This window comes from Saccostrea cucullata, unplaced genomic scaffold (genome assembly GCF_032062105.1).
Source record: "Saccostrea cucullata isolate Sc308-1 unplaced genomic scaffold, CSIRO_AGI_Scuc_v1 ctg88, whole genome shotgun sequence".
Lineage (NCBI taxonomy): Eukaryota > Metazoa > Mollusca > Bivalvia > Ostreida > Ostreidae > Saccostrea > Saccostrea cuccullata.
In genome coordinates, this window is record NW_026930139.1 from 772,609 (window position 1) to 790,379 (window position 17,771).

At 32.2% G+C, this 17,771-nt stretch overlaps 1 protein-coding gene across 1 annotated transcript; it reads left to right on the top strand.

Moving 5' to 3' along the window:
* The first annotated feature begins 2,735 nt into the window (after nt 1-2,735).
* LOC134283008 (forkhead box protein C1-like) lies at nt 2,736-4,585 on the top strand. The gene has a single exon (XM_062765429.1). It carries the CDS (start codon nt 2,996-2,998, stop codon nt 4,148-4,150), a length of 1,155 nt encoding a protein of 384 aa, XP_062621413.1. The 5' UTR covers nt 2,736-2,995; the 3' UTR covers nt 4,151-4,585.
* The last annotated feature ends 13,186 nt before the right edge of the window (nt 4,586-17,771 follow it).

The window sequence follows — 17,771 nt, forward strand, 5'->3', positions numbered from 1 at the left end:
ATTTTACTTGCAACTATTTTTTTTTTTATTTACATGTCAAAATCCAGATGGATACAGAGATTCTAGGTTCAAGAATAAAAAGATCCATTTTACTAAGGTGAATAAAGTATAACACAGAAAACCTCTTATCGGGGCCAGTGCCACCGGCTGTAGATTTCTGGATTCTTCAGGTTGACAGGGGGCCCAGATACAAATAGCAAAAAACAAACGACAGTTTTTGTAAGGTGAAGAGGCCAACATTTTAGGTACATTATAATATGACTGGCTCCCGAATATGACAAGTTCATTTGTTTATCAAGAGAGATTTACGTGTTATTACTCCACGGATCGAAAATAAAGAAGTACATAATGTGTGTAATTGTACTATTAAAAAATGAAACGGAGTCGGTGGTAAAAAAAATAAAAATAATTGTTTTCAATTTTCATGACATTGGACTAAACTTAACCTTTTTGGTAAAGACTTTCATGTAACAAATTACATATTATTTCTTTATCCGAGAAAATGAAATGTTTTCTCATTTTTATTTACACATGATTTCCTGTTTTCTGTAAAAAAAATATTATTAAAACTGCGATTTGATACATTTATTTTCGTTTTTTTTTTCTCAAGTTCAAGTTCATTTTATTCACCCGAACCATTTTTCTTACTTCCGATTTTTAAACAATTTTATCATTATTATCTTTTTTTTATTTCAATTTGATTAAATACAGAAATTGAATTAATAAATTCAAGTACAACTCCCGTGCCAATTAAGAGGGAGTAATCGTTGTTTCCCTCAACAGTGTATCGATATGTTTTAATTGACAGTTAATAATTAAACAATAAATCGTTTTATTCAAACGATAGGACGACGCGAATTGTTGAATACAGTCGGCGCTGGCCCATTAGATACTACCTGCTGGTAGTGATAATATTTTGATTTCACGGAGTTTATAATGGAGTACTGCTTTTTGTTGTATTTCATGAAGAAACCAGGGAGGTGTTGAAACGATTAACACGCGGTTAAGAAAACTGATTGATTGACAAAACGTTTCAATAAGACTTGTCTAATGGTTTTTCTAGTGAAGTAATTTCATGACCTTTGTAATGACTGTTTTTTCAGCCATAACTTTAAAAGCTAAATCCATTTATTTAACCTTTCAAAGCAATCTACTCTGTTTTTCTTGTTAACTAAATTTTGAATATTTTGTTCGGTTTTCTTCGATGTTTTTGGAAAATATTGGGTCTGTTCATAGACTAGTTTCCATTGCCTGCGTCACATGTTCGCTGTATCAACTTCTGTTTGAAACTCTACAATATCAATATTTAAGTTCACACCAGTTATGTCTATATATTTCTATCAAACAACATATGTCACAAATTTTGCTTGTAAATAGTATTGTGGTTTATTAGTAATATTTTTTTCAATTTCGAACAAAAAAATTTGCAAATTAACCCTAACAATAGTTTTAAATAAGAATCTTAAAAATAAAGCTAAAAAAAAAATCTATGGCTACGTATAGTTTCAGCCATTTTTTGCTTTTATTTTTTTATTTTACGTTTATCAGAAATGGTTTTGAAAAAGTTTGTAAAATTCATGAATATTTTTCTTTATTTAAAAAAAAAAAAACCCATGGGTTTTGAATTTTTTTTTTTCAAAATTATATATGTTTGATTTACATATATCTATAATTGATTTGTGTTTCTGATCTTTTAAAATCGTTTTCATAGCCGTCATTTTTTCAAGTTAAAAAAATCCAACAGATGGCGAAAACTAAACTTTAACTTATTTGAAAGAAAACTAAGATATTAGATCATTATTATAGCTGTGGATCCACTTTTTTAAAACTGCTAATGAAAATATAAAATCTAATATTTCTATTGTTAATTTCAACTACCTTTTTTATGAGTTTTCTCAAAAGCGTACACTAATTTCTGATTTCTTTTTTTTAATTTATTCCTTTCATTAAATTTAAATATTTCACTAAATGATGAAATAAATACAGGTCATTCCCAATATATGACCATGTGCGGATTGAAAGTATTATTTCATACAACTGCATGGTTCTTTGAATAGTTTGTCTTTGTTTAACAGCATGAAATATTTTTCAAATATTTTGTTTTTGTTTTAATTTGAAAGATGAATTTTATTTTTTGAATAGGTTCTTTTTATTAAATAAAATATGAATCTCAAAAATGTGACTTTTATACAACAGGAAAGAAATAACTTACTTATCATTAGATCTACTGCAGGTGACTGCATAATTCAAAACAAATCAATACCACACAAGTAATATTACACAACACTTAATGATATCAAATATAAGTAAAAATTTTGCCAAATTCCATAAAACAAGATGGTACGTAATGCCAACACAGTGTTTTTGTGATTTAGTGAACTAGCAGGGGTATTGGGTTGCCTTTTTGCATGATTGTACCGTTTACACTCCGATTTCACCGGGTCTAAAAACTGATAACGATCTGGACGGTTAAAAAGCAGTTAATTAAACGAGAGAATCTGTATAACTGTTTGTAAAAATATCACTTAATACCTGTTTATGCAAAGGGTGGTCAATTTCTCGATTTGAAATTTTTAAATAAACACTTTTAATACAGCATGGGTGGGCGTCGAGATAACGATAGTCGGTGTTTGTAAAACGCTTACAGTTGCATCGCGCAATTTGATTGGCTGACACACGCAGCGAAGTGTTAACGTATGTCTAACTGACAGGGCAAAAGTGAACAGGGGAAAAAAGCTACTCTACAAATATTTATGGGTTTTGGCATTTATTTTAGCATCGAAAGTCAACGTGCTTTATGAAAACAATTAGATAGAACAATATATGCTATCAGCACGGCGGATAAACAGGGATTTAAAATTGTTTCACCGGTGGCCAGCAAGCCAGAGAAGAGCAGAACCTGAAAGTAATAGGATGGAACTCTGACTCTCGGGCATTTTGAACACGCAATTCAACAATAAGTGACTGAAGTTGAAAAATTAACTTTGTTAAAAGTATGTCTTCCCCAAATGAACTTGTTCGTGCGCAGCAACTGGCAATGGTTGGAAATTCCTCTACTGGACTGTATCCTCAGTATGGGAATCTGGGACCTGGGATGCCTCCATATCCCTACCCAGCGGGACTTTATTGCCCCTCTCTGGATTTTAACCGAGCCTATGCTCTGAGGATGATTGAGGAGATGCATCGGAGGGACCAACCTCAGAAACCCCCGTACTCCTACATCGCTCTGATTGCAATGGCCATCAAGAATGCCCCGGACAGAAAGATCACCCTTAACGGAATCTACCAATTCATCATGGAAAGATTTCCTTATTACCACGACAATAAGCAAGGTTGGCAGAACTCAATTCGGCATAATTTGAGCCTCAATGACTGTTTTGTAAAAGTAGCAAGAGAAAAGGGAAAGCCCGGGAAAGGGAATTATTGGACTTTGGATCCAAATTGTGAGGAGATGTTTGAGAATGGTAATTATCGCAGAAGGAAGAGGAGAGTGAAAGGATCAGGCAAAGAGGATGGAGAGCAGATTGAGGGTAGCTACGAAACAGACAATCATTCGGACGCTGAGGATCGTACCGACGAAGAGCTAGCCGGTCCAGACGAGAATGATAGCGGAATTAATGTCGTCTGCTCGGACGAGGAAAATTCCAAGGATGGAACAGAAAATCGTTTTTGCAGCGAGGAAGTGATTTCCAACTCTCCTGAAACTCCAGCAATCCGAAAACGACTTTTTACGATCGATAGTTTGATTGGAGACGATTCACCGGTGCATTTCCAGACGGACACAAACGGAAAACGCAAACTGGAAAACTATGAGAACATTTCAAATGAAAAGAAGAAAAAATATGACATTTTTGACAAAATCCCCAGCCCTCCTCCAAAAATCATCGACTTGAAGGGACAATCGCCAACCTCATTTCAGATTTCTCTCGCTTCTGGACTGTATAGCAACGGTTTCCTCCGGAACCATCCACATGGTTTGTCACCACCGATGGGAGCATACGCAGGGTATCCTCCTTTTGGGGGATTTTCCTTACCAATCAATAACCCACAGGAACTTATAATGAGAGCACAAGGTCTTGGACATTTTCTAAATGCCGGAACCAGTGATCGGGATTGGACGGCTCGGACATCTCAGGCCGGAATTAGATGATGATGTCTGACAAAATAATGCTGTGCTTTGATTAATTTTGAAATGAATGAATGAGAGTTTTGCTGTTTTGTACTCGGAGAACCTTGTTTAATAATCAGTGTCAAAAATTCCACAATTGTTTATATTAATGTACAAATCTGTCAATTTTTTCATCACTTCTGCCGATGTATTTGACAAGGATAGTGGACTTTAATTGTGAAATATTACTTTTTTGGATAAATGACATTTTTAATACCAAAAACCATGAGTGAAGCAGACAGTGAATGAGATTGTCCATAAGAATTAATTTTCCAGAATTTTGTCATAAAGCTTTTTTAAAAGATAAATATCGTGTGCTGTACATGGAAAAAGGAGATGAATGGTCTAGATATTTTATTATTAAAACAGATGTTGTTAATTATTATTTGTATATATTTTATTAAATAAATAGTATTCGTCTACGCATATTTGTGTCATTTAATTCTTAAGCTTTTTTCAGGGAAATTACAATGTTTCTAGATGTAAATAATATATTTGTTCAATATTTTGTACAAATCGTCCCGACTGTAAAACAGGGTTATGCTATATCAAGAACTTTTAAAAATTAATTGAAACCATAAACTGCGAAAAAAAAAAAATTTGATCAAAGAATGGGTCCATATTACATTGAATATGAAGTCAAAAGTTAATTTTTTTTAAAGTAGAAGACATCGTCATGTATATGTACTAAAGACGAGATATGTAATCAATGTTCTAATAGATTATTTTCTCAAGAAATACGATCATTTCCTGGGAGTTCTGTCAGATTGGGGTGCATTTATTTATGTGTTCTGTGCATCGGAAACTGATTGCAAGCGTTGAGTAAATATTTATAATGACATTTAGGGAAACACCTATTTGATTAAATTGATATTTCCCTTATCTTCTGATTTTCGGGGGAAAATCTTGGTCTGTTTCTCTCTTTCCTCCAATAAGTCTACTAATTCGTATATTATCGTATAAATATTTATTGTCCGATTATATAACTAATCCATTGATATTGGATCATTTAAATTAAACCACATTAAAAAAATAAACTAAATATATAGTAATAAAATTATAGTAATTAAAGGTACATGATAAGAAATTAAGAATTTACATACCTTTGTGGAATATTATGAAACAGAGATTTGCACATGCTTACATGTTAAATAAGAAAAATCTACTATTTAATAAATAAATTAAATCATGAATAATGAGAAAAAACATAATGTAGAAATCAAGACAATAGAATATATATTAAAGAAATTTTAACCCTATTACGAAGTGTTCGAAACCTTATTTTTACGCAACAATTTTAAATTTAATGCACATTTTAAATTATCATTGTTAAAGTTTATTAATATCTACTACTAAGTAATTTCATTGGAAAAAATATTCTGCATTTCAGCAATTAAACACAAATATGGATATACACGTATATATTAAAAAAAATATAAATGTATTTTAATTATTAGTAATAGTAATCTATTTAATGTTTTGATAATATTATTGAATATTGGTGATTTTGTAATACCAGGTATGTCTTAAAAGCTTTTTCCTTTCATATATTCTTTTTTTCTAAGTCCGTGTATTTATGTAGGAAAAGGTATTATTTTTTCTTTCATTTCTTGGAAAAAATACATAATACATGGTCTTTACACTGATACAGAAATACCAGGAAAAGTTTTTTTTAAAAAAAGGAAACACAGTCTTTTCGAAAAACATGACAAAGATTTTGTTAGAACCCGTGAACATATGATAGACTTTGATAAAGCTTGCATCCCCTACTTGGACCACTCCGATCGGAGACGGCAATAACACAAGTTACATTTTATTTACGCTTTCCCTGGTTTTGTATTTTACAGTCACCCAGGGTCGTACTTGGGGGGGGGGGGGGTTGCATCCCCACTTTTTCGAACATAATCTAACCCCCCCTCCCCGGAAATAGGATTTTCGAGTTTGGACATTAAAAATATTGTTGGAATTATTAAGTTGTCCTTTTTTGGCTACCCACTTAAAATGATATTATATGCCCTTTAACCCAAAATGTTGGGACAGAAAGTCGGGTTAAAAGGGTCCTTCGCTGAAAGCAAGTTCCCAAGGTTTGATATATAAGCAAAAAAATCTTCAGGAAAAATTAGAAGTTTTTGAAATTAATTCTGAGCTCTACTTTTATTTTCTACTTACATCTACAGTTTCTACACATATCTGTGTTTTTTATAATGCAGTGGAGGTAAATTAAATAGAGTTTTCAGCCAAAAACCTTCAGACACTTTGCTCCTTTGGGACGATTGTGTAACATGCAAAACTGTACATTTAAATTGAAGGAAAAATAATTTACTAGCACGCTTGGTTTGCAAAAAGTAGTGGTTTGAACATTTTTTTTATGTCCAATGCGTAAACACAGAATTTTAGGGAAGAAAATATTAAAATGGTATCTTTCTCTTGAAACTTTCATGAGACAAATACCATTAAAGTATTTTCTTGAAAGCGAACTTGATCGTTAAATGTATTTATTATTTGCGTATAAATGTGCCTTATTTACGGTACGGTAGCCAGTCCTCTGTCTCCTGCCAGCTGATGCCTAAGTACACTGACTTCTGACTTGGAGTGACATAATCAATTTCTCAAACGTGAGTGACATGCGACCAACACCGCCATGTTTATTTGGTCCGCTTCAGAGCAGGGGAGAATCAGTTTAATGTATTACAACCCGCCAAAGATGTTATGAACTTTTGTAATTGTCAATTTTTTGTAAACATATGGAGTAAATTTGATACTAGTGGGAATCTACTTTAGGACCATAATGGCTGATGATTTGTTTTCTCGCACGGTGTCCTATGTAATGTTTACCTGTCATATCCTATGGAGCAATAAGTAACAATAAACTGATTGCAACATTAAAATCTCATTTTCAACAAACCGAACGCACATTTCGTGTACGCGTACATTGCATGAGTACACTCAAGCATACCATAAAAAGGTCAACAGTTTTAAGGAACGACATGACCTTTTGACACGTGTGGAGTTCATAATGGGGTATTAAGTTTCCGTGTGGTCGTGCGCATTGAAGAGAAAGCTGTCAAACCGGGAATCGAGCATTAAGCCGTATTCGGCTCGAAAATAAAGACACGATTTCTTTATAAAACTGCAATTATATAAATAGAATTTACGAGGTTTATTTAAACAATAAAATGCTTTCTTTCTTAGTTATTACTGGAATTAACGGAAGCAGCTGTTGCAGAAAAAAAAATTTCTGCAATAGCTGCCCGTTAATTCCAGTAATAACAGACAAAGAAAGACATTTTATTGTTTATATTTATATCTTTTTAAATAATCATTTAAAGAAGGATTAAAAAGTTTAATTATTGTAATAATGATGCGTACGTCTTTATACGTTTCATTGATGGAACAGCCACTGATCAAGAAATCTGTACAGGCGACATGCCTAATGTAGTTCATGCAGTGATTAACGCAATGGGTTTTCTTAAGAAATAAAGGAGAAAATATTCAGTGGATGTAAATATTATGTATTTATAAAATATTGATGCAACACGGAGAATGGTTGTCATTTCACTCTTGAAAGACAAACCTGAAACGCTTCGTGCTTACCACGCCAAAGATCGTCCGTATAGATCTGACATGCGTGATGTCAAAATAAATATTAGCCAGACTGAGCTGTATAGTATGTGTTTATAGTTAAACAATATCATTTCAGTTCTCTGAAAATAATATCCAATAAACAGATGTCCAAGCGTGATTCTGTTTGTTTTATTTAGAAGGAATGAACATTCCTTATGTACAAGCAAATTTATGTTTTCTCAGATATTAGGATATCGTCTCCCTAATTCAAGATTTGGACGTGTATGCCATGCTATGTTTTTTATATGTAGCTTAAAAAATATATATTTTATAGCTTTACACTGATGAAATCTGGAAATTGATAATCCTTTATTTACTTGTGTTTACATTGAAATCTTCACGGTTTTGCCAATTTTGAACATTTAAGATGTCATTGGCAAATTTATATCCACGTATCGTGCATTCGCTCATTAATATATAATTTTTGTCAAGTTTGTCGAGCAAAATTATAAACATTTCCACTTGTAATCTGAGACAAAACACTAATTTTCAACAATTTCGGTCCTGTTTGTTTCGGAAAAGCCAGCAAAATGCACTATTCGTAAAGAATCACATCACCTAGAGTGCCCCAAACGAGATAAATTTCCATGCTTCTTTGTGTCATGTTGTACAACCCAAATCTCACTGACGATCCACAGTTGTCTTTTAAGATCTTGTAAAATAAACAAATAGTTATTTTCGAAAATAAATACACGAGTGCTTACTTTAAATGCCAAATGTCACAATAATTAATACGAATTTTTGAAAAAAGAGTGATTACATTACGTCATGAATGAAATCACGAACAAAGTCACGCCCAATTGCAATTCTCGCGTTATCTGATCTGCGGGTGCGCGAGAACAAACCCATGACATACCGAAGTGAACTCCAAACATCAAAATTTATAAATTGATTTTTAAGTGTCAAATCATGAATGAAAGCAGAAAAATTTTGTCCGATTGTCCCAGAAGTAGTCATATACAGGAGGTGTATTCTTAGACGTAAAACAGGAAGCTCGTGTGTAAACTTAATTTATTTTCATCAGTTTGCATCCAGAGTTTGCCAAATTCTGCACACCATGCAGAATGTATTTGGAAACACTTGGAAATAATTAAAATAATTGTTTCTCACCTTCAAATTGATACACCTGATCGCAGTTTTGAAATTAAACAAAAAGGGAAAGATTACCCTTGAACAATAACAAATCTTAATTGAAACCCTCGCATTTTGAATTGAATTTACTCTGAGATTAAAAGAGAGCTGACATGAAATCGTTCTCTACTGATTACACTGGATTACACGGCTCTGCTGATAATCTCCATAAGAATGAGTCAGGTTAAAAAACTTACATTTTTTTAAATTCAAAAAAAGGATAATTCAAGATTTTTGTAAATTTTCAAATAATTTCCGATATTTCGCTATATATACTTACATGTATTTGATTTTTCTTAAACTGAAATGTAAAAAAATTAATATGAAAAAAAAATTCTGAAACTGTCTTGAAGAACCATTTTTTAAAGTATGCGTTCTTGTTTTTTTTTTTATCAATAGCCTAATATTATTTTTTACTAACCCTCCCGTTTAAGGCCAGCATCTACTGCGACATGGTACCTCGGTTTATACGGTCTCATCCGGTCTCCATGCAAACCCTCGACGTGAGGATCAATTTCTTACTCCGCGACTCTGGAGCACGCACGCTTACCACAGTTATATTGTCATTTTTAATTTACCGGGTGGTAGTAAATACAAAATGTTACCACACGGTAAATTCAAAAATTACAAAATGACACCACTGCACCAGATGGGCGACGAGAAAGTTAAGTAAATTCTTTACAAAACTTTTTTTGCTTGTGGAAGGAAAACTGTTCATGTGAAGGAGTTCAAATTTGTGATTTATCAATTTTTTATGGGTCTAGAATTCATAGCAATGCGAATAGATAACATGAAAGGATTAAACAGTACGTTCTCGTAAGTCAATCGCATAGCGTTTTGTAAAAGACCTACTATAGTGTACAACATGTATATATACATGTACTTGCTCCTTGTAACTTGAAACAAACACTTATCAAAAATCTCTATGTCTCATCACTTATACAAAACAATACCAGAGTACTCTGAAACGAAACAAAACCAGAATAGTTCCAGAATACTATGAAACTAACTTGAAACAAAACAAAACCAGAATACAAACAAAACCAGAATACTCTGAAACGAAACAAAAAATCTCTGTGTAAACTAAACAAAACCAAAATACATCACTTATACGAAAAAAACAATACGAAACAAAAGAGAATACTCTGAAACGAAACAAAACCAGAATAGTTCCAGAATACTATGAAACTAAACAAAACCAGAATACTCTGCTAAACTAAACAAAACCAAAATACTCTGAAACAAAACAAAACCAGAATACTCTGAAACGAAACAAAACCAGAATACTCTGAAACGAAACAAAACAATCCCAGAATACTATGAATCTAAACAAAACCAGAATACTCTTAAACTAAACAAAACCAAAATACTCTGAAATGAAACAAAACCAGAATACTCTGAAACGAAACAAACCCATCCTAAAATGTATTTAAAACAATTGAACAATCCAAAAAAAACTGAGCAAAGTAATTCCAAAATACTCTGAAACTAAACAACCACAGAATATTCTGAAATCCTACAATGCCAGAATATTCTAAAAACTGGACAATCATGGAATATTCTGAAACTGTAAAATATCTGAACACACTCCGAAATATTAAGATACCCGAATATTCTGAAACTGAACAAAACCAGAACGCTTGGACACTGAACAATACCAGCTACTAGAGTACTCTGAAACTGAACAATCTCAAACTACTCTGAAACTGAACAAAAGCAGAACGCTCTGAAACTCGGCAAAACAATAAGAGAACGTTTTGAAAACCAGCAAACCTGTATCACATTTCTATGAAACTAAACAATACCAGAATGCTTTGAACAAAATAATGTCAGAAAGTTCTGAAACTGGGCAACAAATACAAGAATGCTCTGAAATTGTACAAATACCTCTGAAACTGAGCAAAACAATACCAAAATAGTCTGAAACGGTACAAATACATGAATACTCTTAAAATTAAAAAAAACGATACAATTTAATGACGATAATTGTTTGAAGTACCAGGTATTTTCTATGCAGAAGAAATCTATTCATTGATGCATCTTTATTTTTCTTTTTTTTTTTTTTTAAAGAAGTCTGATAACTTTATACATTGTACATAAATTGTAAAGTGACAACATATGTACACGTACACAAAAAATATACATTATGTTGTCATGGCATGTATAAAATAAAGAAACTTCTTTTTGCCGGGTTTGATTGATTCATTGGTCAAAGTGGGCGGTACGGGTCGTCACGGACGCGAGACAATGGACAATTATTATCCAATTAAACCACACAGAAATTAAACAAAGTGACAGGGGAGGCGGGGCAGTCACTTCGCATTATACACTGTCCTAATTTCGACATCGGATGTAGATATATATCTTTTAAATACGTGTATTGCAATGAGCAGATCTTTTTGCCTTCAATTGTTTTCTCTTTATAGTAAACCCTAATATTGTAAAACTGTATTTTGCAAGGTCGATACTTTTCTATTATCTAATTCTAAAGATGTTATAAGACCATCATTTTTTAAAAACAATTTTTTTTTCTATTTACCTATTTCTTGATCTCATTCCTTACATATTATTGTGATTAACGGATAAGATCTCCCGAGAATTCTACGAGATATGTGACTATGATGGTACTTTACGTCTTATGTAACCATGATAAGAAAAGTCACAAAATCAACAAGACACTTCCCAAAATATAAACTTAGATGTTGGTCTTACTAGATAATCAAAAAACATTTTGCTAGCATCTCGTCATGCCCGTAATCTGGAGTGACAATCGGCATATGGAGAAGTATTGTTTATTGTGAAAATATCCACTCTGTTCGAAGAGATCTGTTTTTAACAAGGTATGGAGAGTTCTGTTTATTTTTCAACAGTTACCGATATATATCTCGCTCTGATTTTGTGGAAAAACTTATAGTGAGTGTTGATTTTTTCCTAGGTCTGTCGAGCAAGGAGATATCATTCCCAGCTCCTTGCTGACAGATGAAACTTAGGGTTTCACGTGTGGTCCTAGCAGCAGATTTTACGCCGGAAATTGAACTCGAGAATTGGTTTTAAATATTTGATTTAAAGCTAATACCCAGTATTGGTAGCTCTGTTCGCTATATATGTTTATAAAGATTCCAAAAAGAAACACAAACGATCTCTCAGTTACGTCAAGAAAGTAAATCCAATTATTTCTTGTCTATACTCCAATCAATTCACTTCCCACCATCGAAGTACTTCACAAACGGATGTGATAGGGCAGTTCTACCAAAGAAAAAAAAATACTGGACAGTTCTTGGCAATCAGAAGTTAGTACAGTACCTATTCAGCAGTTAATTTTCAGTAGACATGTGATATGATATTTCTCCAGTTGTGTGACAGAATTTACTCCCAAATGCTAACCATGATCATGATTTTTTTTTATCAGTTGATTTGCTTTTTTATGGCTTACTCTTTATTCTGACTTTACAACAACGAAGAATTGGGGGAGACGGCAACAAGCAGCTAAATAAAAATTTTCTATGGCAAAAACAAAAAAAAAAAACAAAAAATGTATATATTCTTTGCTTATCATAATTGAAATATTAAACAGGCTTTGAAATCTAGGAGGGACTATATCTTTGGCGGAATCGCGGCGTATGAAAGTATTTCCTTATCTGCCTTTTGAAATGTTTACAGAACAACATAAGAATTTAACAAAAAATTTTAAACAATGAAACATTTGAAGAAATTTTGAAATGTAACTAATAGTAAAACTAAAAATAACGGATGAAATCTGGGTTGGACTATATCTTTGGTGGAACCGCGGCGTATGAAAATATTCCCTTTTCTGTCGTTTGAATTTTTACAGAACAACGAAGAAATTTAACTAAAAATTTTAAACACTGGAAGAAATTTTGAAATGTAGCTGAAACTAAAAATAACGGATGAAAGAAGATGGGCGCATTTGGCGTGTGATCTTTAGGAGTCATTTGTACGAAACATTTAATATGGTTTAAGTGTACATGATTTGGTTGGCTGACCATAGCTGGTCAGATTTTACAAACATAGCTATAGGAATTTTTCTTTCATTCAGTTTGAAATACCTTGTCAGATTGTAACATTTATGTCCATTTTTCTTAGAAAATACAATAACAAAGTAATGCTTCACAAAAAAGTAATTCCTATACGATAAAAGGCATATGATAAGTGTACATGCACATTTAAAATTAGAATAGAAGATTTCGATCTCGGTGCAATTGAACCAAAATTTATCTAATTCAAAATTGTAATAAATCAGTACATAAAATGAAACTGACAAAAAAATTGATTGTTTGCATCCCCCCCCCAAAAAAATAATAATGCCTCTTGCGAGGCTCTAATCAAAATCTTTTCATTTCTAGTGCACTGAACAGGCAATCCATATTACTGAGCTATCACCGCTACACATATTTGGGTTATTATAAAAAGACAAAGAAGCACCATATTTTCATAATTGAATTTTGTGGAAAAGGTTCATTTTTTATGGTCTCTGGGTCATTTCTCCATTTTTTTTTTACAAATGTATGTTCGTTTCTTTGAATTAAAATGCACACAAATAAAGTTTCAAAAAAATCATGGAGAGAAGACCCAGATATAGAAAAATTTTAGAAAAACGTGCTTAAAAATGTACCATTTTGCACCAAATGTCTAATCTAGCCAATTTTGAAGTAATTTTTAAGCAAATCAAAACTCACTATCAATTATTTTCCTTTCCCATTTCACAGGAACCCGATAAATTAAAAAAAAATTTAAAATTTCATGTGACATGTAGATAAAATTTTCACTTTTCAAATACGCCCAGATTCATGCCGAATGCCAATCAAAAGCGCCCTCTTTCTTTAAAAATAAATCAAATACTAAGTACATTTGTAAATATGACTTTTCATGCAAGCAAACTATCATTTCAGTGTTAGTTTTAAACGGCTTCCAATTTATTTACAGATTTGAGCAAAAGATCAGTAAAAAGAGATTTTCCTTTTTAAGTAAACGATCAAAACTTTTATTTTTTATCACTTTCAATTTTTATCTGAGTAGTTTACAAAATATGATAATAATATAATAATATAACTAAAAATTATTCGAATTGGCCAATACCTATTTTCGCTTTCAGTAATTTAATTTTATTTGGTAATATCATAAGATAGACACTATATATATAGTAACATTTTCAATGCAATAAAAAGTAGCCAAAACATAAAAATAGCAACATGAATTGTTTTATTCTTTTAAAATGTCAAGGGAAAAGATTAACCTTAACCTGACTTTGCTTCTAAAATAAAACGGTTAAATTTAATCTTATTGATAAAATAAATTTTGGCGATGTTTTCTTGAAATAATGCAGGGAGATTTCATTAATTTTTAAAATAAAATAAATATAGAAAGAATCCACCCTCTATAAAGGATGGATTTTTCTCATATTCATCGTTTTTTTAAAAAAAATATGGAAATTTTCACTTACGGCATTTCCATTCTCACAATTTTATGAGTTCAGATGCATTGTAGGAAAGCTATATTTATTTTCATTGAATTAAGTTCAATTAATTAATCGTCACTAAAATTGTATAGGTGGACATATTAGTTAATGAAGAGGAAAGAAGCAAAGAAACAGATGCATTTGTCAGCTTTTGTCCTACATTTTCGGATGAGCGACCACTTTTATTTTTGGGGGGATTGGGGGGAGGGTCATTCTCAAGTAAACATAAGCTTTATCTGGACCAAACTTGCAAGGATGATGCATCTAGGGATGAAAAAAATTGTCTTTTATAGTCTGATTTTCCTAATGAACAAAATACCAATAATATGTCATCATTTATTAATATTAAGCTTTATATACATGTATTTTTCTGGTGTTTATTAAATGTATGTGCTATTTATCATTTAGAGAACCATACCATGCCAATTTTTTTCTTTGTAAAATGTTACACAATTGTGATGATACAAATGTACATTTAGTAGGAGAGAAATAGAGAATGATATGCTAATGTGTAGAAATGCCCCCCCCCCTTTCCCCGAATTCTTGAGTTTTCAGAATGTCTAATTTCTATAACTTACATGTCTTAATTTCACCTGAGAAACATTCTCTATAATTCTTATCTGTAAATCAGAGAGAAATCGAGAGGATTACAATATTAAAGATAGCTGGGGTCCCCTAAATTGGATAAAATTTCAGACTACAAAGATCTTTGGAGGATTTGAGTTTTATCCTCCTCTGAGAAGAGGAGATCAGATCAGAAGGTTATTACAGTGTTTGTTTAGCTGTGTAAAGTATATCTACTGCAATCAATTAAATCCGGCCGCAGGTAGAAACAGATTAATTGATATCTAATAGCCCTGAATGAGCTGTGAATTAAACCTTCACCGTTATAATATTTGTTCTTATCAGAAAGCCCTTTGGAGTATATTTGGCTAAAATAGTATAGAATTTAAAAATTATTTTGATAAACAGCCGTGATCATTATGCTTGTGGATTTACAAAACATGGAATAAACTGATACTTATTATTTTGTTATTTCGCCCGATTCAGTTTTTTCTTAGTCTGTTTTCTTTGATATTATTCGCTAAAAGGTGCCGGCATAAGACTTTAAATATACGTATTTGGTTTCTTCTTATTTATATTTCGATAACCAACTCGAATTTAAATAACTTCAAAGGAAGTTTACAAAAAGTAAAAAGAAAAACAATTATTTTTTTCTGATAACTCCAAATCATATTTAAGTGATGACTAATAAATCGTTTTCAGACTTATTTTCAAATGAGTGCGCATGTATGATAATCTATTGGTTCTTAACCTGTTGACGTAAAGGAAAAACTCTCACAATAATATTTTCGCCTAAAATTGATATTAGAAAAACTCTAAATTTTACGTAGAATTGGTGTGTATGCGAGGAGCGGTTGGGGGCTTTTTCGTTTCATTCTGAGCTTAAACGAATCAGAATATGTAAATTTTGCAAACTTTTAAGGAACAGCACATATCTGATAAATACAAAGTAGGCGATTTTCTCACATAAACTTTCCGAAAGAAAATATATCTAGTAAGTTCGGTTCCACTTCTTAAATCGTACAGGTTCACCAGAAATTAATATTATTAAAAAAAAATATCTCAGTTAAATTAAACAGGTTTAGAAAATTCACACAATGACATTTCCTTGAACGCTAAGAAATAATGGAATAATTGGCATTTCTGCGAGTCCGTCAATGTTGGACATGTTTATTATTCGTGGTCAGAGTATTACACAGCAACAGTGCAATTATTGACAAAGTTTTGACATGTTGACAAAGAAAGAAGCAATTTTAGATTTGATTTCAATAAACTTTTCATTAAAATCGAATTTTCTTTCAAAGAAACATTGTACATCTTGGTTTAAATACTCTTCTTATTTGTTTATTCCATTTACCAAAATTTGGCCCGCAAACAGCTGCGTTTGACCAGCAAACAGACCTTTCACACTGGAACCAATAGGCACAATTTTCCATTCATTAAAACAAACTTCTCAATAGTAAGAAAAGTGACGAATTCCCTCCCAGGGAAATTAATAAAAGTTTATATTTCTTTTGAATTTGTTGTATATAAACCACATATGTGTATATATCTTGTTTTTGCAATAACCGCCATGATCATGTCAACAGCCCATTGTGGAGGCGGAGTCTGGTCCCGTTCTCTTTCTGCTAGTTCCAGGAATGCAAGCGAAAGAACAATTTTTTTCACCTTTTTCTTTAAACAAACCAGTCTTTCATAGCTTGCACCTGGGCTGACAATTCTTTTCCGTTATCGATTTCTGGGTTTGGATCCTAACACGTGTTCAAATAGAAGTTATCACTGATATTGAATATTTCTAAATTTGTAACCAAAAGATGGAGAAGAGAGGAAAGTCGCACTACCGTGCCCCATTTCATGAACTCGTAACATTCCCTTGCAGGGCGGGGGTTTAACCTTTTTACTGACTAATTTCGTTGATATTTAGCAACAATTAACATGGCTTTTGTTTTAATTTACCCATTCGTGTATATTATACTTTTCCCCTACTACAAGAATTTGTACATTGAAATGTTAGTCGAAAGTAATCTGTCGGAACAAAGAGCAATTATTTTACTTGGTGTACTCCATCTATTTCTCTGTAATGCTAGAGAAATTAACAGCTAATAAATTTCTTATTTGCTTTCCATATGGTGAATGTGTATTCCCTCCAACTTTTTTCACGGGAATTTCAAGTTTTATGTCTACCTAACAAAGGTAGCAATCGTTTTAGTCGAAGTATGTATAGTGTAACAGTTTCTGACCATCTAAAAGCTGTCTGTCATGCGTCATCTGTAAACTTAATTTTTTTCATCGCCACCAATTTTAACCATGTTAGAATCCTTGTAAGTGAATAGAATTTTTATTTGTTTAAATGAAAATCTCGAGAACCATGGATCAGGAATGATGAAAGCTTCCCCTATATTTTTTTTTCAATTTTGCTTTTTGACCTTGACCCTTGTTGCTAAGCTGGGGTTTGCAAAATAGTGCTAAAAGCTTGATATTACAGCAGGATATATACATTGTCCTTTTGATTATGATAATACAAAAGCATTTTCATATAGATTGAAGAGCAAGGATTGGTCGCTTTGGCTATTGTGTGGCTGAAATTGGGGTCAAAGAATTATTTAGGAATAAATACTAGTAGGAAAAAAAAAATTATTTAGGAATTCAAACAAGACCAGTAGGATCGTAATTAGTTGTGGTGATGTGCAGTGATTTCCATGTCCATAGCCGCAAAAGGGAGTCAGAGAATATCCTTTAGCCGGAAGACGATGAAGAAGTTTTTTTTTAATCTCAATTACTGTATATTGACATTTGAAAGAACAAAGG